The sequence below is a fragment of the Phacochoerus africanus genome, chromosome 7 (assembly GCF_016906955.1).
Source record: "Phacochoerus africanus isolate WHEZ1 chromosome 7, ROS_Pafr_v1, whole genome shotgun sequence".
Classification (NCBI taxonomy): Eukaryota; Metazoa; Chordata; class Mammalia; order Artiodactyla; family Suidae; genus Phacochoerus; species Phacochoerus africanus.
The window spans coordinates 21,646,281-21,671,247 of record NC_062550.1 but is presented as its reverse complement, the minus strand read 5'-3'; the positions used below and the strand labels follow the sequence as shown (position 1 = coordinate 21,671,247).

The following is a 24,967-nucleotide window of genomic DNA, read 5'->3' as shown; positions in this document are numbered from 1 at the left end:
AAGATGCTGCAACAAAATACGGGCTCCCATCGCCTGTATTTTTCTTAGCTCATGTTCCCTCAGAAAACATCCTGGCTGGTCTACATCTATCCAACCAGTTGCGGGGTCGGGATGAGGAGTTCAGTTGCCTCTCATTGTCATGGAAACCGAGTGGCAGAGCCATGGGGAGCGTGAATCTGGGGCTCTTGGCCAACCACAGATCTTCAAGGAAAGAGGAAGGGACAGGATCCCAGGCAGGGCTGAATCTCAGTAGTGCTAGACGGAAGGGAGGGAGGAGGATTTATTCTTCTCTCCCAGTTTGCGCAAGGGCAAGGACTTTGGGATTATTCCAGGCTAGCGCTCTGGCACATAGGGTGGGTTCTTCCCAGAGGCAGGTCTACCAGACAGGGTTCAAGAGTCTTGGGTCTGAATTATCTGAACTGGGACCCAAGCAGATTGACTAAGAGAGGAAAAGGCGGGCTATTCTCTACCCTGATTGGGTTCACTGCCCTTTCCACCAAGCTCTGGGGACCACATATTCCTGGACATGCGTGGAGGGAAGGAGGATGTGAAGGAGTCTTTTTTTTTTTGGTTTCTTTTTTATTTTTTGGAAGACAGGGAAAAGAGGCCCTCTGATACATGTATACAGGGTGGACCCTGCCTTGGTCTCTCCAGCTTAGGTTCTGGCATGGATGGAGGGGCATTCGAACTGCTCAGAAAATGACTTTGCAACCAAGGGGTGGGACAGCAGAGGGTGATAAAGAATGAGCACATAGAGAGCTTAGGAAAGGCCATCTCCCCTCCATGGTCAGACTATGAAGACATGCTCAAAAGCTGGAGCCCCCAAAAGCCCAGCAGAGACCTGGGACAATTATCTAAATAATTCAGTGTCAAACCCTTCGACCTCAGATTCCTCGCTTTTACCTGAATTTAATGGATAACAATCCCTGTGAGAGAAGAGACTGGTCCCTGGGCGCCCAGACTCAATTGCACAATTCCAGGACACTCTCTAGCTGGTAGGATGAAATGAAAGGAACTGGGGGTTGGGGAGGGGTCTCCAAGTTTGGCCTCAAAGGTCTCAGAACTGGCTAGAGGACAGAGGCCCTCCATTTGGGGGCTTCTTTGACTGCTAGAGGGGGAGGGAGGGGGCAAGCAGAGGAGCAGGGGGGAGGGGGAGGGAGGGCAGGCAGGAACAGATGCTCCCAGATCTAAAGAAATAATTTGAGGGGGAAAGGCAGGATCAAACGGAGGAAGAGGAGGGGGAGGAGGGGAGAAAAGGAAAGAGAACAAAGGTATAGTGGGGATTGGAGCCTCTTTGGTGGAGGAGAGATAAAGGGGAATCCGGGTGAGGCGGCTAGGACAACATCTGCCCCAGGCTGTAAAATCTTGTTCTAGTTGCTGCTGGCCCAGGGGACTCTGGAGCAGGCAGATCGGCCCCTGAGATGACCTGGACTGAAGGCTCCGCCAGGAAGCTTTGAACCTCAGCTGTCCCTCCCAGATTGCTACCCCCTACCTTTTGGTTCCGCTTGGGCTTTCTCAGTTGGAGGGGAGTTCTTTCGAGGAGGCGCTCTGGGGCTGGAGACTGTTCCAGAAGATTATTGTCCCAGAGATCAGAGGGGCAGAGGAGCAAGAATGCAAGCACAGAAAGCAGCAGAATGCTAGGCAGAAACCTGCAACTGCCGAGCAAGGACGGACAGACAGAGCTGGAGGCAGTTACATGCCAAAACAGTTCAAAATCATCAGAAACTGAGACCAAAAGAGTCCAAGAAGAGAAGCCCACATGTCCCCACCTCACCTCTGAGGCCAGTCAGGCAGGATGGGGCGGGGGCAGCGGGCTAGAGGTACAGCTGCAGCAACTGAAGGCAGGAGCTAATGCACAAGGCAAAGACCCCATACCTCCCCCATCTTCTCCTCTCCCCAAACTGTCTGCCCTTTTTTGGGGGTCCTCCAGCCAGAACTCTATCCGTGTTCTGTAACCTGAATTTCCAAAGTCTGTTCCAGCTGAGTGGAAGGACTCCACGCGTACAAAGTTGCAAACACTGTGTCACCGCCCAAAGGGACAGAGTCACAAATAGGAGCCAGGAAATCAATGGAGTGGGGACACTTGGGAACAAGAACAAACTGGTTGAGGAATGGCTCCCAAGGGGCTCATCCCACCCCCCACCCTGTGGATAACCCAGCCCTGTCCCCATCCATTAGATTTGAGCAGGTGCCTCCCCTTTTATAGGAGCCCTGATCCTAACCTGGCCTCCGGAGACAAAGATCCAAGGAAGAGGGAGGCAATGCTTGCTCTGATTTGGGTGGAACTGGAGGGGGGACCCATTCTTGGCCTGGACTTCCTCTGATGGAGGAGACTGTTGGTTTGGATGGCTTGCCTGGGATTCTTCAGAGTCGCCAAGTCCCGCCTTGGGACTGTTTCTACTGTTAACTCCCTTTCCCCTCCGCACCAGTCTTGAGAGGGTCCCATGTCCTGCGCTTGGGAACTCAGAGAAAACTGTCCTTTCCTGAAATCTCCTTCTATGGTGGTGCTAGCGGTGGGGGATCGCTTGGTCGAGGAGCAGCTGAGAGTCTGCTCCATTTTCCACCAAGACGTGGAAGGCGGAAAAGGGGAAAGCGAAGGGAGCCTGGGCTCTAAAGGGCGAGCCCCCGGAGGTGGAGCGGAGTTCACCGCGCAGTGAACCCGCTCGGCCGGCCCCGCAGCCCGCAGCCCCCGCCCCGCGCCCTATTGTCCTCGGTGCGAGCCCGGGGTCGTGACCCAGCTGAAGGCGACACCGCGCCCCGGGAGCGGACGCGCCGTGGAACCCGGAGGAGGAGCCGGGCCGCCGCCGGCCTCGCGCACCTCGCCTTTGCCGGGTCTGGCCCCCTCTCGCGATCCTCCAGACCCTTGCCCCTCGGAGGAGGGGCGCCCAGGACCCCCGAAAGAAGGCAGCCGCTTTGTGCCTGGTTCTCTTAGGCCCGGCTTCCCAGGAAGCCAGAGGCGGGGAGCGGGAACCTAGGGTTGGGCTCCTCGGCCCTGCCTCCGACACACGCTCTGTTTCAGGGTTTCTCCGCCCTGAAGTTCAAATATACTTCCCTCTCTCAATCTCTGATGCTGGAAAGAGAGGGTCAGAACGGAGGAGGGAGTCGGGGTGACACTTCTTTGGGCCGGACCCCATATCCCATCATGGCTGGCAGAGTAGGTCCTAGAAGATCTTACATCTTAGGGAATCTGGCAATTGCTGATGGGGACTGGAAATTAAAATAGTCCCTTTCCATGTATTAGACTATGTAGCCCTCTTCACACTCCCACACACTTGCAGACCCCTCCACCCACCCATCCCTGTCTCCCCGGCCTCCTAGTTCATCAGCTGGCTGGGCCTGCAGGAAGCTGCAGACTGGAAGAGAGCTGCAGAGAACCTCACCCCGGCTTGCATGGATGTGGGCTTGGCTTCTGCATGGACCCTGTGTACAGAGAAGCTACAGAGCTGACACCAGAGAGAGCGGGAAAATCCTGAGAGGAGGTGTAGAGGGGGGACCAGATTCTGAGAGGAGGCTCCAAGATGTGGGGGGTGGGGGGACACTGAGCAGACCTTAGTTTCTCTCTGCTCCCCAAATCCAAAGGGGATCCAAGATCCTGGAGCCGCACAGATTTTAAGGCTGCTGAGGGAGCCCTTCAGGTCTCAGGTTCAAACGGTGCTCTCAACCATTTTTAATTCTCAAGAGGCATCTAAGACTTGGATACTCACTGCAGGAGGAAAAATTAAAATGGGACTAGCGATAAGCGATGCAGAAAAAAGGTAGGCCGAGGCGGGTGGTCAGTTCTAGTAGAAAGATTGGTCACTGGCAAGATTTTTTTTTTTCCTGCTAAATCCCTCAAATGTTTATTTTGGGGCCTCTACTCCCCCAGATAAATCAAGCTAACAGATTAGGAAGTTCATAAAATTGTATTCTTAGGTAATGACACCCAGAGAGGTAATAAATATTCCCTCTGCTCTGATGGCCACTGGAGTTGGGGCTTCTCCCATCTCCTTTTCCAAGCCTGAGAAGAATTTCTTGAAAGGGGAACATGTGAATAAGAATTAGCTCTCCAAAGGTGGGGTGCCAGATAGAAGCTGTGGAAAACCACGCAGGAGTCGTGGCTCTGTGAATCACGCTCCCCCAGGACTGGGCAAAAAGCAGAGAAAAAGATGGTGAAATTACCCCCAACGCGCTGCTGTTGCCCATCACAGCACCTTCCATCTCAAGGACCTCATTCGGAGTCAGTCTCCCTAACCTTAGGAAAGCAGACAAACCACGCCTAGCAGAGGGCACCCTCACCCCACACTCCAGAGAACCCCTTGTTTTCTCTTCCTTAGCACGCCCCCCAGTCCACACACAGACATACATCTAACAGCACGAAGGTGTCCCTGGATTGCAATCCGCCAAGTCCACACTCCGGGCAGGGGGAGAAGCTAGGCACAGATTGCAGAGAAAACTTTGTAGGAAACTTCACACAAGCGGCAGTGAGAGGCCTTCAGAAATCAAAGTTCCCCTTCCTTGCCCCCAGGCTCACTTTCTTGGCTCTCTCTCTCCTTTTTGTGCCAAGTTTCTTCACTCCCCAGGTACACAACTCGGCACAGAAACTGCATTTTTGTCCCAAGCAGAATCCCTCCGTTCCTGATTGGGTTTCCCGCCTTCCCTCCCCAAGACCGGGAGTGGAGATGGAAAATTGAATGGCAAACAGAGATAGAGTTGAAACTGCTGCGCTCCTCGCCCCCAGAGCAGATCAGTGCTAACTACTTACATGTCAAGGGGATTTTGGACCTGTGGGGATCTCCTGGTGCTTGGAGAGGAGGACCTTGGAAGATTGGTGTCGCCGTTTTCACCCCATCTTCTTTTTACTTAGCCATCGGAGAGAGAGACACAATACGCTTGCAGGCATTCACGCGCCTCGCCTCTCCCATCACTGGGGGCAAGAAATCCCCAGCCCTACAAAAGCAGTGGCTTCCTATCTGGAGACCAGAGGCTGAGCAAGGACTGGCTTGGGAGGGTCGGAGATGGGGGTGGGGGAGAGGTCAGAGGCGCTGCCGAATATAAAAGCGATGGGAGAGAAAATGCTGTGTCCTCCCCGTGAACCTGGGCTGCTGTCCTCCCCGCCCCCCAACCCCCAGCCTCTCCCCACTGCTCAACCCAACTTCAATAAATGCCCGGACCCTGGGCTTCCCAGGGAGGCTGCAGCAGCAGTGGCGGGGACCAAGACAGCTGGAGCTTGGCCCCCCCACCCCGCTTGACCCCCCACACCCGACAGCCCACTCCTCCCGGCGGCAGCCTGATCCCATTCTGGGTGGTCAGGTCCAAGGCAAAGGAGAGCTGTGGGGAAAGAAGAGAGAATGGAACCCACTGGAGGGGAGGCCAGAGGCCAACATGTCCAAAAACTCAAATGGAAGGGGGTTTAGTTTTGTTTCATTTGTCACAAACTATGGCTGTCTGAGGCTTCCCCTTTTCACACTAAGGGGGACAGAGAGCAACACACACAGAGTGACTCTGCGAGTTATATGGGAGAAGAGGAAGGAAAAACAGAAGTCCCTAAAGAAAGAAAAATAAAAGAACTGTCCCAGTCCTCTTATGCTGCTTTTCCTGAGCAAGAGCGCGTCCCTCCAGCAAGTTCAGAGAGAAGCTTAAGACATAAAAGATAGTGATTTTTCCCCTCCTTGCTTTCATCTCTTCCACTTTAGGGAGGAGAGGGAATAAATTCCCTGAAACCGAATGAGCAAAGTTCAGAATGGACTGTGGATCTTAATTTCCATCCCCCGCCCCCTTTTCCATCTTAGCTTCCCTACAGGATTGGAAAGACACCCCAGTCCACCCCTCAGACCTTCCCTCCCTTTTCCCCAGGCACAGCTAGACCCCCTTCCTCTGCCCCAAAGACGCGTGCCTCAAGAGGATGGGAGCTACAGTCAGATTTGGCCCCTAGTTTACTTGATTCCTTAAAATCACTCCAGAGAAGTGTTGGCCCTGCTTCCTCACACTGTAGGCAGCATGCTTTGCTGTCCCCAGGGCATCATTGAGGGAGGAGAAAGTAGACCTCCAGGACCAAGGGATTCCCCCCAACACAAACACACACACACACACACCACACACACACACACACACACACACACACACACACACACACACACACACACACACACACACACACACAGGATCAGCCTGCAAATGCTTCAAGAGGAAATGAATCCAAAACACACCAAAGACATTTTTAGAACTTGATTCCTCTGTTGCCTTTCACTCCAGAATTTGGGGGAGAGAGAAGAGCAGTATCCTGTGCTCCCCTCTCCCCCAGATCTCTTCTCCCTCTTCCTCCCACTTCTGATAGCTCTCCAGCCTGAAATTTGGATGAACTGTCCCCTTACCGTCTCTCAATAAACAAAAATTTGAGAAGGTCTTGCTTAGGGCCTGGGCCTCAGGATCAGACTTCTTTGGAGACATTGGCTTAAATGAATTATTCAGGTAACCCAGCTCAGTTGTTTGTTTGTTTTGGTCCCCAGGGAAACAATTAAAAAAATTTTTTTTCCAACCAGGCACCCTTTTTCTGCCTATCCCCAAGCCTTGCAGGACCTGGGAGGCTGTAGGAAGAGGGCCTGCCTCTCCCTGTGTCTTTTCTCAATACCTGGCAGGTCCGTGATAAAAGTTAGAGGGAGAAAACATAAAAGTCCTTCCTTATCTCCAGGCATCAGGCTTTGAGGCCTACCCATGCAAGGGGGCCTCCCAGGCCTCTGGCCTCCACTTCACCCTTCTTTCCAAGTCTAAACAAACAGAGAAGCCATCCTGACAGGTCACTTTGCTGCTTCAGAATCACCAGCTCAAAATGTTTCTTCTTTTAAGGAGAACAGGCAGGTTGAGAGGGTTTCATCCTTCATCTCTCATCCCCAAAGAGCCCCCCAAAGTGAAACACTCTTCTGGCTCCCAACTCCCTCAACTTGCCTTCTAGTCTGCAAATTAGGCAGGCCTGCTCAGCAGAGAGAAGGGAGAGGAGAGGAAAATGGACAAAAGAGGCATTCTGCTTAACTACAGAAAAGTGAGGGTCCCCCCCACACACACACACACACCCCAGCTCCACTCCAAGGACCCTGGGGGAGAGTCTGGCCTCTGCAGACTCAGGAAGAAATCAGCCCTCATCTTCCGCATCCCCCTCTTCTGAGATCCTCTGCCCCAAACCTTCAGCTGGGTCTTCTAAGGACATTGGGAAACTGGAGTTGAGAGTTAAGATTTGTGTGTTTGCTTAGAGTAAACTTAGGCAACTACACAGAGAAGGTGGGATGTTAGCAGGCCAGGAGGAGGAGGGGGCATAAAAAGAAACCATCAGACATTGACGTAAAACTAATTCACATCCACTGGTTTATTATTGATCACGGGGCATTTCACATCGACACTAAAATTCTTTATTGCAAGTTTTACAATAATCAAGTAAATTCAGTCCAAAAACACAATAACCACGATGGGGAGGGGGGAGGGGGTACGCTACCTATAGACTGCCTCTCTGAACTAAAAGTTCATTTTTATTTTCTTTTGGCTCCTCAAACTGAACAGCTCTGAGAGGCTCTCCAGATGCATTTAGCTTTGTCTGCTCTCTTCCCCCCTCTCCTCCCAGCTCCCCCCAACAATAATACAAAAGAACTTCATAGCTTTGTTCTCCTTAAAATGACTTTCCCCTCACTAACCTCCCCTGGTGCATTTTCAATGCAAAAGGCCTAAGGAAAGGGGGGGGGGAGGAGGAGAAGGAGGAGAATTTGCTTAAAAATCTCTTGCCTTTTTTCTTTTCCTCATTTCCCCTGAAATGCACCCAAACCAGACCATCACACCTTGCAATATATAATTTTTGCAGCTTTTTTTTTCCTTAAAAAATAAATAACCCCCCAAAGTGGCCTTAAAAAAAAAACAAAAAACAAAAATCCCAGCAGGTACCATGCTAAGACAACATCACATGCTTAAAAGGGTCCTTAACAGTGGAAAGGAGAGAAGGGCAGGGGGCCTGTTTATCTGTTTTTGTCTGTTTGTAATTGACAAGGGATAAGGTGGGAGGAAGAGCGAAAAGAACCAAAATATATATATATATATTAAATTCTATAAATAAGAGTCAATTTGTGTGTGAGGGGAGGATGGGGGGCCTGGGGTGGGGGCAGGGTGTGAGTTATGTTTTATAACCTGGTAATGTCCTCTGCCCGTTGCTGCTCCGGCGGCGTGGCGCTCTGGGAGTGGTCCTCAGAAGTGCCCGGGGTGGCTGCCGAGAGGGTGCTGGGTGCAGCGCCGGCCGGGGGCGCTGACCTGACTTTGGTGTTGGGGAGTCGGTGGTCCTTCTTCCATTTCATGCGACGGTTTTGGAACCAGATTTTGATCTGCCTCTCAGAGAGGCACAGCGAGTGGGCGATCTCGATCCTTCTCCTTCGGGTCAGGTAGCGATTGTAATGAAACTCTTTCTCTAATTCCAGGACCTGCTGCCGGGTGTAGGCTGTCCTCGAGCGCTTGGGTTCCCCTCCGTTATAATTGGGGTTCACTGGGGGGGGAGGGGGAGGGGAAAAGCAAATAGTGGGGTTCAAAGGCAGCAGGCTCCCCGCCCCCCACCCTCACCCCATCCTCAGCTCTGTGGAACAGGAGGAGGGGGTGGTGGAAATAAAGTCATCAAGCTAAATGGGTTATAAAGAAGTTGAAGGAAGCTGGAGACTTTGTAGTGTAATAAGAGGGGAATCCTCATTGTAACGACACTGAATTATTTATGCGCCCTTAGAAAGCGAGCATAGTTTTCACACATACATAACAGATCGTAGCACATGGCTCGGACTGCCCAGAGTAGCTAAGCCATAAAATTTATGGGGGATGTAATTACCCATTCTCGCTCGTAAATCCAGTTCAATTGTGCTAACCCAGAGTCGCTCCTGGAGAGAGAGGGGGAAGGAGAGAAAGGAGGACGGGGCCGGAGGGGGCCCAGGAGGGTGGGGAGCACTGGGGAAGGGGAGAGGGAGGGGGAGAGCAAAAAGCAAAGTTGCCTACCCGTGCTAACGTGGATTTTTTTCATCCATGGGTAGACTATGGGTTGCTTGCTGGCGGCGCTGGAGGGATGGTCAGGGGCTGGCTGGCTGCAGGCTGGCGGGGCTGGGGACGGGGAGGCGGAGGCGCCTGAGAGAGGCGCCGGCTCGCAGAGCGGCTGTGATTTCTCGGGGTGGTGGTGGCCCGCCTGGGCCGGCCCGTGGCCTCGCGAATTGCCCGGCCCCTGGAGACTGGTGCAGCTATACTGGCGCTCAGGGTAGCTAGGGCGCGGAGGCGGTGGTGGGTACAGCTCCTGGTGGTGATGCTGGAATCCCGATTCCCTGGTCCGGCCGTAATATTCCGGACTGTGTTCAGGGATGTAGCTATTTTGCGAATATTCTTCGCATGGAGGAAATTTCGGATCGATGTAGTTAGAGTCCATCAAATACGAGCTCATGATCATTAATTTCTGGAGTGGAAAATAATTTTTCTCGCTTTGTCGTTTTTCTGCTCCATAAAGCCCTCCTACTAGCTAGCGACCCTGTAAAGTTACTTTCACCATGTGACTCCGCCGGCCAATCACACGGAGCAACCCAGTCCCCGGATAAGGAACCGAATCGCTTTATTCAAAATGTATCCAATTTTTTTGTGTGTGTGTGTGGTGCTGCTGCTGCTGCTGGGGCGGGGGGTGGTGATGGGGGGTTAACTGGCAGGGGCTGGGGTGCCCCCAGCGCACACCCCCGCCGACTGACAGCCCACCCCTGCCAAAGGAGATGGGAAGCCCCCAGCTCCCTTCCAAAGCCTGGGCGTTGGGGGGCTGTCGGGAGGCTGCGATTCGGCCCCCTCCCAGGGTCTCTCCTTGGGCCTCCGGCGGGCCCCTCGGGCCTCGGCTCCCGAGCTTTTCCAGACGTCTCCATTCATGGCGATTCTCTCTCAGTCTGTGTAGGTCACCGGGCAGCGCCCCTCTTTCGCAGGAAGAGGAAGTTGAATGAGGACTGGAGTGGAGGTTGGATGGGGAGGGGCCCAGGCCGAGCCCAGGAGGCTGGTGAGCCTGGGGTGCCTCCCCTCCAAGGAGACCAGCGTCCAGCCCCCTTCCCCAGACACACTCACCCAACCCTCTGGCCATGGGGCCGGCGAGGCAGGGTCCCAGCTGGACCGGGCAGGTAGAGGCAGCGGGATGCAAATGATTCTGACGTCATTTCTGGAGGTCTGGGGGTTGAGCCCCCGCTGAAGAGAGACAGGAAGTGGTTGGCAAAAGCAGAGTTCAGAAGCCTTGCCCTCCCCGAGTACCCATTGACCCTCCCTGCCCAGCCCAGCGCAGAGGATCTCTCCTGCTGGCTGCTGTTTCCGCTCTCCATTCGGTCTGGCCTGCTGCTTCCTGACAACTAGCTCCAAGGCTGGTTCCCTAGGAGGACGGCGATCTGCCAGGGGTCAGTGCCCTGTGATGGTGCCCAGCCAAGGCCCTGGGAGCTCTTCTTTCTCCATCCCTACAGAGGGCAGACCTAGCTAAGAGGGAGGCCTGTGTGGGTAGATCCTGCTTCCGGCCAGGGATTGTATCCATGTAACACATGTGTTTACATGTAAACACGCATCCCCCAGGGCCAGCTCTAGGCTGCTTTCCAAAAGCTGAGGGGTGAGCTCACCAAGCCGGAGAGGCTGGGTGAGCCTTGGGGGGGGGTCTCTAGTCCATTCCTGCCCCCTCCCCTCGCTCTGCCACCACCCACAAGAACACCCTGATGGTGGGGTGGCAGGGCCATGGAGGAGGGAGGGGGCAAGGAAGAGCAGCTTTCCACCCCACCCCCCCCAGTTAGGGTGGCCACGTCAGGCCACCAATTCCAATTAACTGATCCCATAAGTCAGAGTTGGGGGGGGGGTGGCAGAAGGGAGAGCCCAGGGAGGGAGCCGGGTCCCCTTGTTGTACTTGATAACAATTATAGTTTAAAATCATAGCTTGCCGGGGCTCGGCTATATTTTACTTGATAACAATAAAAGTGACACATAAAGTTAACTGTTTATGTTTTATTTATTAGACTAAATCTGCCAGCGGTGGTAGGAGCGCTTGCCTCGTCGCTACAGCTTTTATAGGGCTGTAAAACGTCATAAATCAGTCTCGCGGAATCGCCCGCACTCTTTGTGTCGGCGGCAGCGCAGGGCTGGCGGCCGCTGGCTGCCTGCTCCCTCCTTTCCACGAAAAGTCGTAATGTGATTTTTTTCCCTCTGATTTTATTATTATGATCGCCGCTGTGATTAGTCAATCTACCTTTAATTCGCCGCCCTACGCTGCCTCCTCCCAGCCCAGCCTGGTTGACACTTGAATAAGTACCTTTTAAAACGGCATAACAACTATTTGAGGGTTTAATTAGAACATCTGCAATTAAGGGAATGAGGAGGGGAAAGGGAAAAAAAAATAAAACCCTTGTGAGAGGGAGACCGACGGCAGGAGCTTTCCAACCTGTCTCTCACCACCTTGGGGATGCCAGAGAGGGTCCCCACTTCCAAATTAGGGCTCACCCTGAGGGCTGGAATGAGAGCTGGGCCACGGCTGATGCCCAAAGGGACTGAATCCCCCTGCCTGGGCCCCTGGCCGCCTTCCCTCCCACCAGGCTCAGGCTCCCCACACTTACCAACCAGGCTCACCAGGAGTGGGTGCTTGGGGTGGGGGGGTTCCCTGGATACCCTCTCCCCAAGATTACAGTGCCTGCCCCCTGCCACCAGGTGGGTGAGAGAACCAAATCCCCTCCAGGCTGACCATCTCCTCGAGGCGATTCTCACATTTCTAAAGTTGGTTGAGAACTCCTGCCCACTCCTTGTCCAGGACCCTGTGCGTGTGCGGACTGGCTGGTCTGGTTGGAAGAGGAACTTGAGACTGTGAGAAAGGGAAGGCTGCTCTTTGGTTGGTAGTGGCTTGGAGTGTGTGAGGGTCTTGTTTTTTGTAATTATTGGTGGTGGGGGTGGGTTCACTATAAGCTGCTGGACGTGGCAAAGGGAAGCCCATGCTGACTGCTGGCCTCCATAAAAAGTCTGAACCCAGCCCCAGGCTGCCCCAGGCTGCCCCGTGGGGACAGTCAAAGTTCCAGGGAGCTCAGGTAGGGTGGGGGGTGGGGTGGGGAAGGTTGCAGAAGAAGGAAGCCTTCCAGCTCCACTCCCACCCTCCCTTCTAGGCCTGCACCTGGATCTGGCTGCTCCACCCCATCCTGGCCCAGAATATTCTTGTCTCCACCTGGCTTCCCTCCTCCCAACCCGTAGCGTTCACCAACTACCAGCCCTGCCCCGCCTCAACCGGCTTTTCTTCTATCTCTTCACCCTCCTGGGCTTGTTAGGGAGGCCTTCCCAAGGCTTTGCCCACCTTACATCTCACCCCCCTGCCCCCAGGATTCTGAGCGCGTGCAGGTGGGTCCAGGGAACGGGAGCAGGAAACCCACTTCGGGCCAGAGTGTGTGGGTAGATCCAGAGAGTTCAGATGCCTCCAACCGAATGTCAAATCCGTCTTTGGTTATGACTGCTAACAAATACATATGCATTCATACTATTAATATTTATTAGTGTATTAAATGTCTCCTTATGCCGCCATAAATAGATGGAGTTTTCCTTCCAGGTTTGCACAGCAAATTCGACACGCGCATCCAGAAAGTGAAGTCTGAGAGATTCCCCCAAATATGCCCACATTCATCTACATCATTTACCAAAAAAACTCTCTTTGGACTCCTATATCTTAATAGCCAGAAAGTCGCCTATCACATGGGGAAAATAGCAAGCCAGATAGCAACCACACACATCCATCCAAGCATTTTCATCTGGATATTACTGCAAGCACAGACATAAGATCCCTTCGGAGGGTGCTTGTTCTTGGGTTTAATGGGGGTGGGGGGCACTAAAGCAGCTCTTGCCTGGGATGAATCCGTGGATCTCCTTTTGTGCTTCACCCTCCTGCCTCACCAGCCCAAGGATCTCCAACCCCCGCTCTGCCCTCCATCTCTCGCTGCCCCAATTTTATTTTTTCTTTTTTCTGATCACCTTTCGCCAGCCTCCAAACGATCGCTCTCCAAATGCCGCCCCCCCACCACCATATCCTTTCTAAATCTCGATCTGGTTTCTCTTTCGGAAACATGTTTCAGTACAAAGCGCTTCCCTTCTGACACTGCTGAAGAAAAATATGTGTCCATTGTGTGCGAGGCCTTATTGTGCCCGGATTACCATACTGACCGTTGGATAACCCATATTCCTCCCCTCCCCAGTAACAAGCTGCCGGCTGAGAGACCTCAGCGGCTCCGCAGATTCTGTGCTGCATTAAAATCTCACCTCTCAGACGCCCTGGATTTTGCTAGGGAGAAAAATAAGTGGGAGAACCAACTCAGGATTTGGAGGGCAAAGAGAAGGAAAATGAGGGTCATTCCTTTCCCTGCTCTTAAAGTGCAGGAGGGGTGTGGGTGTGTGTGTGTGTGTGTGTGTGTGTGTGTGTGTGTGTGTGGTTTTTGTTTTAGAGATTAAAACTGCTACATGTCTCTTTCCTCTTCCTCAAATAAATTGACTTTTAGATGGTATACAATCAAGTAATTCATTTCATTTTTATTTTTTTTCTCCAAGCAACTTGAAAATCCCAAACTAAAGCAAGACTCTTATCCCATTTTCCCCCTGTGTGTGTGTACGTATGTACACATGTGTGTTTTTGTCCCTTTCTAATGCCAGCAGGCAGGGCTAATGTATGCAAAAGAATATGCAAATGCTTAATTGATTTTTTCTTAAATCTCTTGTCAGTAAAAGTAATGAATTGGTCTAAAATGATTTTAATAACCCAGACGTGTCACCAGAAAATACTCAACCTTTTTTTTTCCCTCCTGGAATCGCTTATAGTCAAAAAAAAAAAAAAAGCAATCATGGAATGTTAATTTGCCCCCCTTTAAAATATTAAAGATGAATTTCTCTTGTTTGTTCGGAGACCATAGGCAAGGTCTTCTCGTGATTTCCCCCTCCTTGCCTTGCTTTCCTTGGAATTCAATTTTCCTCAAATCTCGTTTAAAGTGGCTTTTTAAAAAGTGGCCGCATTTTAATATTGGTTAGACAGAGTGACCTGCATTTCACCTCGGGTGTTTGACTTGTTCCAATAGGTCACTGCCATGGGGTTATTGATGGGGAAACTCCATTGAAATTTGTCTCTTCGCAAATGGCCTTTAGATCTTCCAGCGAGTTCAATAACTAGTTATAATGTGGAAAGGGAAAAATGAAGGCCCTGGGCTAACGAATTTGATGTTTCATTTTTATGCTGGAGAAATTGTTAGTTAGAGGTTGGGTTCCCCACCCCCTTCCTTGCTCATCCTGGCCTCACTGACTGCTTACTGCTACCCCCCCCCCCCCCACGCCGGGAACAAGGCTGCTGGATTGTATGCCCTTTAAAATTGGGGTTGGGGTGTCCCTGTCGCCCTTTGATGCAAGCTTTAATTGTTGTTGTTGTTGTTGTGTTGTTGAAAACTCTGACAAGGAGGCTTGCGCTGCTGGAGATTTGTAACCTGAACCTTCCTGTTGGAAGGGGAGAGGTCTTTTACTTTTAAAGGAATCTAAATGTGCTTTTGAAAGATCCAGGAATTAGGCTGACTTAGGGTAGCTTACGGAGAGCTCCTTGACCTGGTGCTCAAAGAATTAAGAAGCCGATGCGAAGCTGGGATCCCTTTGGGGGGCTGATGAGGGCATCTCATGCCCTCATCTGTTCTTGGCCTCTGAGCTGCCAGAGACTCCTGGAATCAGGCACCCAGCACCAAAAAAGGTAGAGACTGGAGAAGACTAAGTATAGAGCAGGCAAGAGAATCTTGGGTCTCCTCCAGGGTCAGAAACAGAATTCAGGGGGGACTTGGTCAGGTAACTGCTTACTGAACTTACTGCACTGAAGAGCACCTGGCAAAAGCCCAGTGCCCAAAGATGATGCATTTTGTGAATTGGAAAAAGCAGAGGAAAATGGGGGGGGGGAGGAGGATGAGGGTTTTGTTGTTGTTTTTTTAAGGTTTCTCCTTTTTTCCTAGAGTTTTTAAGGAGGGGAAAGGGAGGGAAGGTCATTATCTCATTCTCCCCGACCACAGCCAAGTTGGGGAGCCCTGACTTCTCCAGAGATGCCTCGCTGAGAAAGGGCTGTGGCAGGCTCACCCTCTCCAGGCGGACCTAGCCATTGCCCATCATTAGCAGCATTAACCTCAATAATCACAAAAACGTCGGTCACTCGCAAACTGAGCTCCCCGTGTGCCTTATTTTCTTCTTCCAGGAACTGTTCCTTCGCCTTCCCTGCCCAAAGGGGTCCAAGCTTAGTTCAGGCTCAAGCTGGCCCTTAAGAAGCCCACCCTCCTCCCTTCCGACCCTCGGCTCAAAGATGGGAGTCATTCCAAAAGCAAACCTAGACTCCTGGCTTGGCGGAATAGAGACCCAGGGCAACTTGTAAGTGCCTGAAACTAGGGTGTCACCTCCCTCTATCCCCTCAAACCCAGAGGCGATGTCTTGGTGCCACCTGAGCCTTCAGACAAACTTGCCTGGACAGATCAGGGTACCACTGGGATGGGGGGAGCGGCCTTTCACCACACGCCACAACCCCATAAAAATGGGGCAGCCGGAGAAGAAGCCATTGGGCGGCCTCAGGACCCGGCCTGGGGGAGGACACACTGCCTGCTTCCCAGTCAAGCAGGAATCAATAGCGATCTGTTTATAAACTTCCCCGCAGCCCCTCCGCGCTACGGCCCGCGGCGGGCGAGCCCCATCCCCGGGCCGATTGCCCACCTCCGCCCGCACCTAGGCCGCCTCCTCCGAATCCGGGACCCCCAGCCTCGGGCCTCGTGCTCTCCCCGTTTTAATTACGTGATTGATTTTCGCTTTGACCGCGTCGGGACGCCTCTGCCTCCGACCGTTTAAATCTTTCGGCTCCCCCTTTTTTTTTTTTTGCATTTCCGAGTCCTGCTGAAGGGCTGTAATTTAGAGACTGGCCCTCGGGCGGCTGGTTCCGGGTCCGGGGCTGCGGCCTCGTCCTACACTCCAACGAAATGGTCCTCCCGGGCTCTGCGGCGCGGGCCGCTCAGCAGCCGCCCCACCGCGCGGGGCTCCCACACGGTGCTCCTGCCCACTCGCCTTGCTGAATTATTTTGTGCTCCATTATTCTCTGACAGAAAAATGTTCCGTGTTGGGGTTAGCATTCCATGCCTAGGCTTGGAGCGGGGCTGCTCCGCGTTTTCATCTTTTTCTTCACCCGAATAAGGTGTGTCTGTAGGGGAAGCTCTGCACTGAGACCCGAGGAAGCACCATGCCCGGCTCCAGGCTCAGCGGGAAGCTCCAGCCGCTTCCCCCAAAGACCCGGGCCCGCCGGCAGCCCAGAAGCTCCGGGAGAAGCAAATTTGGCCGCAACTTTTCACCACTCCCATAGGGCTGGCGGCCCCCAGCCCGCAGTGGGCCATCGGGTCTGATTTTGCTCCCCCAGCCCCAGACGGAGGCCCCATCACCTCGGCAACCCCAGCGGGCACCCCGAGCAGCCTCCTGGAGGTGACCGCGGGGCATCGGGGTCCAGGAACACGCTGGCCACCCCCAGGCCGGAGGGATCGAAGGTGAGGCCAAGGGAGGAAGGGGAGGTATTTCCAAAGACTAGAAAACCCGATTGGGGTGGGGAGAGGAAGGGGAAAGACGTGAAATTTTAAGGAGCCCCTTCTCCCACAGTGGCTGACTTTCCCTTTCTCTCCTTCAAAAGAATACACCTCTTTTTCCTCCTTAAACCGCTGGTTTCCCGCCTAAATCGCTCATCTATTTACAGCTAATAAACACTTCTCTGATTATTCTCCCATGTCCTGTTCATTCTTTGATCCTTTCCTACAGGCAAGCTGTGAGTTACTATTAGCAGTATTTTATGATTCTATTTTTCCCTCTGGGAGAGGAGTGAGTTGCGAATGTCTTTCTCATTGGGGAAGAAGTTCAGTGAAACTTGAGTTTCATAACCTTCTCCCTGTCCGCCCCCACACCCCAGACCTGCAACACCCCACACTCTGCTTCCCTAGCCCCTTCCCCACACACCCGCCCCCCGCAGCAATGTTGCCGGGTAAATAAGAGTCCGCCTGCCTGGCTATTAGGATTCTGGAGACGTTGGCATCTGTAGCAATCATTAGTCAAAGCCGCGGAAGCCAAAGGAGCCGAGGAGTTGGACAGAAAAAATCTTGGAAATGATATACAGGAGCCGCGGAGGCATCAATCCCGCCCGATAAGAGCTTGGCTGCTGGGAGTGAGGCTGCCGCTTAATTGGGCCCAGGGCACCAAGAACAATTGGGAAGGAGGCATGTATGGGTCAAGTAGTGACCCTGGCACTCTTTGGGCACCCTATAGAAATAGTGGGAGACTTGAACATCCTTTTCCCCAAATTTCAAAGGCCCAGTTGGGGCTGCCTCTGTCAGCCTCTCCACCCTGGGAGCCAAGAGGAGCGGAGCCAGAGGACTCTTCCCTTCTCTCCCGCTTCTTAGTGGCTGTCTCGGGAGATACTGCAGGTTGGGGGGCCTGGGCTGGGATTTCAGGTCCCAGGGACAGCCTGGAGAGAGGCTGTGGTTCCTAGAGTGGGTTTTTAGGGGGCAGATGACTCATTTGGCTTCTATTTAGAGATCGCCATGGAGATAACTACAGAATCACCCTCTTTAATAAGCAAAACAGCCAAAAGATATTTGTCCCTATCCCCACTCACCTGATGTCTTTATTCACACACACACACACACACACACACACACACACACACACACACAGAGGTGCAGTAAGTGTAAATCCTTCTACGGGGAGATCTATGCCCCCTACATCGAGATATATGCATTATGGAACCATCTCTAAACATACTTTCAAATATTTAAGTTTGCAGCAAAGACTCTAAAGATCTCCAAAAAATGTAGCTTCAATATATGCCTATTTTATGAGCTGGGACTTTTGCATAAATCTAGATAAAAATTTCAAAAGAGACATTGAGCAAACATATGCATAGTTCTTTCCAACTGAGGAGGGGAAAAAAAAAAAAAACACCAAATATTCATCCAGCTATTTAGAGAGAGCTGTACCAGTAACATCCCAGCCTATACATCCAGCACCATAGAGAGATTGGTAATGTGCACACAGGAATTTGACAGGATTGTTATGTTCACTGTGGATCTATAAATCTAAAGACCTATAAATCTGCATTTAAATGTGGAGTAGAGAGGGGTGTAAAACATACATCCTGTTACACACACAGCCATCTATAAATACATGGTCATATATACAGCTATAGGATCGCTTGGCTCTCTATAAGGACACGTGTATTTGCATCCAGTCTTAAGAACGAGGGAGAATCTCGGATGCTTGTGGGTTTGGGATGGCCCCAGCCCAGACTTCTCCAAAGTAAACAGGAGCTTGTACAAGCGAGGGCTCAGAGGGCCCAGGAACTTGTATACTCTATGGCCTCATTTCCAGCATATGGGGAATTTCTCTGGCAATGGATTGGAGCCCTGACACCTGGGCCTGAAAGTGTCCTGACTTGAAATAGCCTGAACGGAGACAGAGGTAGCGGGCTCTTGACGTCTCTTCCCTTCAGCTCCCAGCCCAAGGCTGGGGGAGGGACCTGCGGGAAGGTGGGGTGTTTTTAGGAGGAGAAGCCTCATTGACATTACAAAATGGAGCCATTCAGGTAACGTTGGGATTTTGTTTCCTGACGTCTGGGTTACAGAGAGTTGGGAGAAGGCCGTGGGTGGTCGCACACAGCCCTGCACCTACCTTAATTACCTAAAACCCAGTCACAGGTTCTGCAGGGAGTTTCCTGCATTCCTAGGACCCTAGAGGCTTCGATAGGTCTCAATCCTATGCCTCTCTCCACAAGCTCACTCTTATACACCTGAAGTCCCACCTTGTCATGAGGGGTTTGGGGCTCAGGAAAGGGGTCACAGGGAGACAGCAGCCCCAGAAGAAGGGAGAGCCCCTGGGAGTCACAGTATCCACCCTCAGGCTTAGGGGCTGACTGCCTTTTTAGTTCCTTTTCAACGGAGGGGTTGGAGGACCAAGATCTGTGCAGGCAAAAGAAAATGAAAGGGGACATGATATTTCCATCTGGAATTTTGAGGGAGAAGATTCACCAATGAGCCCTTTTCTTGGTGGAGACAGAGGATTTGGGGTGGGGTGGGGGGGACTGAACTTCTTTTGATTTTTCTCCTTTGCTTTCCTGGGGAAAGGGAGGTAAGGAAGGCCCCAGGTGGGCTTGGGGAAGTGCAATCCAATCTAGCTGGCTAGCTTGGGGGAGAGTGATTTACAAAGCAAAAGCTCAGATGCTACTTCCTGAGAAGTCACCAGATCAAAACAGCCTCCTCTAGGCTTTTATGACCCCGTCTCTACTCCCAACAGGAAAAGCACCCTCAATAAAACCTCAGCTCACGCCCCCATCCTCCACCCTGGGAGGGGGGGGAATACAATCTAAAATGAGGGACCTGACCCTTACTCCTTCATTCCACACAAACACACACACACACTGGGTTTTCCACCCAGAAAGTTGACTTCTTAAAGAAATATTTACTAGACGAGATTTTTCTCCACTATCTGAGCAAAGCAGCAGTCCTGAGACGTGTGGAGTTTGAGCCTGGAGAGCTGGTCAAGGGAGATTTGAGCAGCTAAGGGTCTGGCCTCTGAGGCCCACATTGCCCTCCAAACCCCTACAACCCAACAGGCCAATAGGACACTAAAGGTCACCACGAGCCTAGCTGCCACCATCTGTAGGGGCTGCTCCAGGGGTCTGGTTTTCCAGGGAGGCAGAAGGGAGGAAACTCAACAGTTGCCCAGGGCCTGAGAGCAGGAAGAGGGAGGGGAGGATGAATGGTCTCCAGGCTGGGCTGATGGCAAGAATGGGGCAGGACAAGGACCGGGAAGTTGGCTTAAGGCTGGTTTATTGTGTCCAGCCTGGGCTTCTCATCGCTTCCATACCCCACCACGGGCACATACCTATACTGTTGTGTGTTCAGAGGTGGTGTTCCAGGCCTGGGAGACACAGGGATCTTTCAAGGGCAGAACCCAGCCCACTCCACCCACTCTGAGAGCTGTGGCCCATGCAGTGCTGGCGGGATCCCAGGCAACCGAGCCCACACATTCCACCCCACTCATATGGGGCTGCAGTTCATGGTGGAACTTTCTCTGCACTGGTGTCACGTGTACAAAAGCAGCCTCCTTCCTGCACCGGCTCCCCAGCATGCCCAGAGCCTTCTATTCAGACTCTCATTGTGGCTTCTAAGGCCTGGTCATCAGAGGCTGAACAGAGTCCAGGATAACCTAGCCCAACTTTCTTAAGTCCAAAGTTTCATCTTCCTCCCGCCCTCACCTCCACCCCCCGCCCCCACACAGAGACTCTTCCTAGGAATGGGAGAAGGAAATGGACCCCAGGGTTCCTCTCTAGGACACAAGGACAAAGATATCTCCATCACCTCAGTTCCTCAGTCCAGACTCCTTGGGCTCCTGGAGGCCCATCAAAGCCGCGAACAGACACACCATTCTGGATAACAAGGACCCAATAAAAGGGATGTGATTTTCTAGGCCCTCTAGCAGCTGGCCTCTTCTTTAAATTGAATCTCAAAAAGCCCCAAAGCCCTAGCTGGGGGTCTTGAATGCAGATTCTCTCCCTTCTCCACCTCTAAGGCCTTCAGTCCCAGGAGGAGGAGGCTCAGAGCAGTGCTTTTCTCTCCAGGAGAAGAACACACAGAATTAAAGCCCAGGACAAGGATGTTTCAGCTCAGAAACTCAGCCCAAGGCAATTACAAAGAGGAGGAGTGTCAAAGAGACAGAGAAAGTCTACCTGGCTATTAGAAGGGGCAAGGCAAAACAAAACAAAACAAAAATCTCTCTTGTCAGTGCCTGCTTAGTTACAGCCAATCCCCCCTGCGTTTCCATCCTTACTTTCAGGGGCTCTGCAACCTCCAGTAAGAGATATCCATTCGGAGTTGGATGAGAGAGGTGAGAATTGGCCTCACACAAGACTTCCACACCATCTCCCAGGGAAAAATAAGTTTGCGTGCTCCAATTCTAACTCCTGAAGGAAGTCAGTGGAGCAGTGGGGTTGAAGATGACGTGGGAAGTGGGGGTGCGATGGTTTCTGAGAAGGACTGCCTTCCCTCTGGCTTCTCATTCTAATCCTTTCCATTTGGCCTGTGGCATCATCCCCAGATCAGCCCCACTCAGAAGACAAACTAGCAGGAGGGTGCTGACAAAGCCTGGCTCAAACTGGGCTATCCCTCCCACTCTGGCACCCCTGACACACAGCCCCCAGGAGGCCTCAGGTGTCTGGGTGGCCCAAGCTATCAGAACTCCTGCTCATCAGTCAGCTCAAGGAGGACATGAGATAGAAGGAGGAGGGAAGGGAAGGGGAACTCAATCAGAAAATTCACCCTGGAACGAAGACTTGAAGACTAGGGGGTGGGGGAAGAAATGCCTGGGTCTGGCCCCGCAAGTGGGTTGGCTCAGGGCTCAGCCCAAGCATTCAGGAGACACATGAGCATGCGCTGGGCCATCAGATGCTCTTGCTCAGAAATAGTTTATCACCCATTGCTTGTTCTGACCTGACCTATGTAAGCATGAACATCACAATCCACACTTTCAGTGGCTGTGTCCTTTGATAGCCATCGGCCAGGACAAAGGCTCATCACATCACTATCATCATTATCATCATCACCTTTAGATCTTGTCAAAAGAATGGAAAGGAAGGGGACTTAAATCTATCAACTGTTTCATATGGGGATGAGAATGGGGAAGAGTTCTGGTTTTCTGGGCTCATTCCCTTTTCCAGAACCATTCTTTCAACTGGCTTGAAGTTATTCAACAAACTAAAGGTACCAAACACAGCTTTCAAAGTCTTCGCTTTTGCTCACTTCCTCAACCATGCCAGAGGCAGTTGGTTACAGCTAATTAATGTCTTCTGGGACATGTCCAGAAAGATAAATCAAGAGGTCTCTTCCACCTGCCCCCAAGAGGATCCAGAGGATGAAAATGTGTGCAAGGTAAATGTCTAAGAACTAATCAGAGTCAGAATTTGAATTCAGGGCTGCAGTCCACGTGTAGCCTAATGTAAAGTGCATATCTACAAAGTCCGGGGTGTTGGGTAGGAACACAGGGGAGAACATGGGAATGATGCAGAGAATGCACCCATAACCTCAGATCCCTGTACAATTGAGATTGACCTGGAGGTACAACTTTCTTAGAACTAGAGGACACAACCCAAAGACTCCCCAGAGCTGGGTCAGGGACAGAGGGAGGGGGCTAGAATATTCTCACCCTCACTTAAACTCTTCAAATCAGAGACAGGGCAGATGCAGAAACTATAGAAGGTGGTGGGGAGGGAGGAAGAGGACTTCAGGGGAAGGGCGAGACAGAGACCCCAGTACTTTTTGGCTGATTGGTTGGTGAAGGCCATGTGACCCTGCTTAGCGCCTTTCTGATTGGTTGCTTGACCTCTTCTAGGGTTAAAGACCTAGGAACAAAATTAAAAGCTTTCCGGGTTAGTTGGGGCGCCTTGACACCTGATGGACCGCCCATTCCGCTCCCCCCCCAAAATTCGGCCTTTGGGGGAGGGGAAAACCAAGAATCTCGGGGCCGGTTTGTATTACTTCCATTTGTATTTGTCCTACAAAAGAGCAATAAAACTGGCTGAGGCCAATTATTTGAGAAGAAGGACGATCTATGATTACTAGGGTGGGAAGAAGGGGTGATATTTAAATGGAATTTTGAGCTAAGAAACAGAGAAGGGGACAAGAAAGTCATAGAACACCCCATCCCCCAAGAGACGCCCGGTTAAATCTGTAAAACAGAAACACACTCACTCACCTCGCTACGCAGAGCGGAGGGAAGGGGGCTGAGATTTGGCCCGGAGTCAGGGAAGGCGATGCGTCTTGCCTGGGTGTGGGACTGCGGCCCTGGCTAAATTCTTCGTTGAAGACTCTTAAACTCGCTCCCCGAGACCCTGGGGAGGCCTGAGGGAGGGGAAGAGTCAAGTTATAGAAGGGAAATTCCCATCTTCCTGCTGTTTGGCTGGAAAGTTTCCAGAAACCCTCAAAATCAGACTGGCGGGGAGGGGAGGATTGAGGTTAGCGGGTGCAAGGAAGGGAGACTCTGGGTTAACTTCTCCCAAGGCTACTGCGGAGAATCTGCTCTGATCCCAACGCTTCCCCGGGAATAAAGCGGTGGAAGGCTGGGGGGTGGGGGGCGGCTGGTGAAGGACTGAGACCTCGAGAGGAGGGAAGGCTTTTTCGGGGAGTTCTCCACCTGGGCACTGGCACGCCTCAGCACCTCGTGCAGACAGTGCCCTAGAGCGGTGGGGCTCTGCCCCCCTTCATCCTGCTAGAATCTGCCTGGGTGCTCCGCCTCTGCTTGATTCCTGCTTCTTCCTCAGTCCCTTGGGCGGCAGGGGCATGCCACCCACGTCCTTCCCCAGTGACACCTCTCCACTCTGGGGACTCCTCTCGCCCCTAAGGCGGTGCCTCCCCCTGCACAGAAGAGCTGCAGACCTGCTCGCCCCTCCCTCCTCTCCCCTTTCTCAAGGCCTGGATGAGAAGCTACCCTGTTTGGAATTCCTGGCAATTTGGGCTGGTCCCCTCAGGGACCCCGAGTTCCCATGAAGCCCTGGCTTAGCTCCCGGTGGTGGTGGTGGTGGTGGCGCATGGGGAGGGTACACACTCGCAGGTGGGGAGGACCTGTGCCTCTGCGCCTGAAGCCTCTGCAGTGCCTTCCTAGAAACCTGAAGGGAGCCCCCTCTGAGTCTGGCCCCAGGGCACCATCCCCCAGAGACCACTCTTTCCTCAGGGCTGGAGGGCTTTCTTGGCCAGCCCAGAAAAGATGTTGCCTCCACTCTCACACCCATTTGTACGCCACTCACAGCAGGAGTCTCTAGGCCTCCGGGGGGCCTCATTTCATCTCAGGCCGTCACCAGGGACGCCAGGAAAACCCCCAACAGCTACAGGGAGGGGGAGACATGAGACCACACTGGCCCCAGACAGACTAAGACCCCAGACTGTTGAGGCTGGGACAGCTGCCCACCCAGGCCCGGTGGTAAGGGGAGAGAGAGAGAGGCTGTTTGGGGACCCCTGGGCTCCACTGGCCACCTTTAAGATGCTCTGCCATTTCCGGTTGCAGCCTGTGGGCTCAGAAGACCCAAAACCCTCTTTCCCTGCTTCCTTCCCCAGCTGCCGGCCCTGCCTGGACTCTGGGCCACTGGCCAAGGGCTGCATTGGCCCCTGCCCAGAACAAGGGCCCCAGAGGCCCTTTGCGCTTGCGCCTGGAGTTTGCACACTCCTACAAGCACCAAACATCCCTGTGTCTGCCACTGGCTGTCTTTCTTCCCAACTGAGAAGGGAGAAGGGGGGGTCAGGCAAAGCTCTGAAGAACCCAGGCCTCTCTTTACCCCAGTTGACTTACAGTTGGAGGGCCTGGGGGTGGGGAGGACGGCTCCCCCATCCTCCTACCTCCCAGCGGCTTCTCCTCTTCTTCTCCCAGCCTGGTCTGGGGAGGGCCGCTTCCCCTCCCCTTAATGAGTGGGCACTGCCTCCTATCTGGGGGAGTGGGGGTTAGGTAAATGGGAGAAAGGGTCAGAGAGAGAAAATGAACTTACAGCGTTCGCCTGGGATTCATTTGCGAAGATGTAACCTCTCTCACCATCATCCCCAGCGCCGTAATCCCCTCTAACTGCCAGGCCCTCTGTCCTAGCATTAAACCTCACCAGCAGCTGCGTGGCTGGACAGTTAAGATTATATATGATGTAAATATATTGTGGGTTTGTCAGCTCTCCCTACACCATAAAACTTGGTTTAATGACATCACGTGGTCCCCCAAGAGCCACTCACGGGCTTGCCTTCGGGCCATTCACATAAATAACCTCCAAAAGTTTCAAACTCCTAAATTCACATAGAAGCTGTGCCTATTTCTCTAATGCTCAGTTACACTAAAAAGCCCTTGTGCTGGTCCTTTGCCCCACCCCCACCCCCCCTTGCAGGGTGGGGAGGGGGGAGAGGGTGGATCCTTATTT

General features: G+C 52.6%; 1 protein-coding gene across 3 annotated transcripts; it reads right to left on the bottom strand.

Moving 5' to 3' along the window:
* Window positions 1-7,312: 7,312 nt before the first annotated feature.
* Window positions 7,313-23,046, bottom strand: HOXC4 (homeobox C4). 3 transcript variants are annotated; one of them, XM_047786801.1, is made up of 3 exons: window positions 22,774-23,046; window positions 8,986-10,188; window positions 7,313-8,491 (listed from the first exon to the last, which is right to left on the bottom strand). In XM_047786801.1, exons 2-3 carry the CDS (start codon window positions 9,422-9,424, stop codon window positions 8,136-8,138), a joined length of 795 nt encoding a protein of 264 aa, XP_047642757.1. In that variant the 5' UTR covers window positions 9,425-10,188; window positions 22,774-23,046; the 3' UTR covers window positions 7,313-8,135. The 3 variants fall into 3 exon arrangements, with proteins under 3 accessions (XP_047642757.1, XP_047642758.1, XP_047642756.1); XM_047786802.1 differs by lacking the exon at window positions 22,774-23,046 and having other exon boundaries at window positions 8,986-9,926; window positions 10,072-11,547; XM_047786800.1 differs by lacking the exon at window positions 22,774-23,046 and having other exon boundaries at window positions 8,986-11,547.
* Between the last annotated feature and the right edge of the window lie 1,921 nt (window positions 23,047-24,967).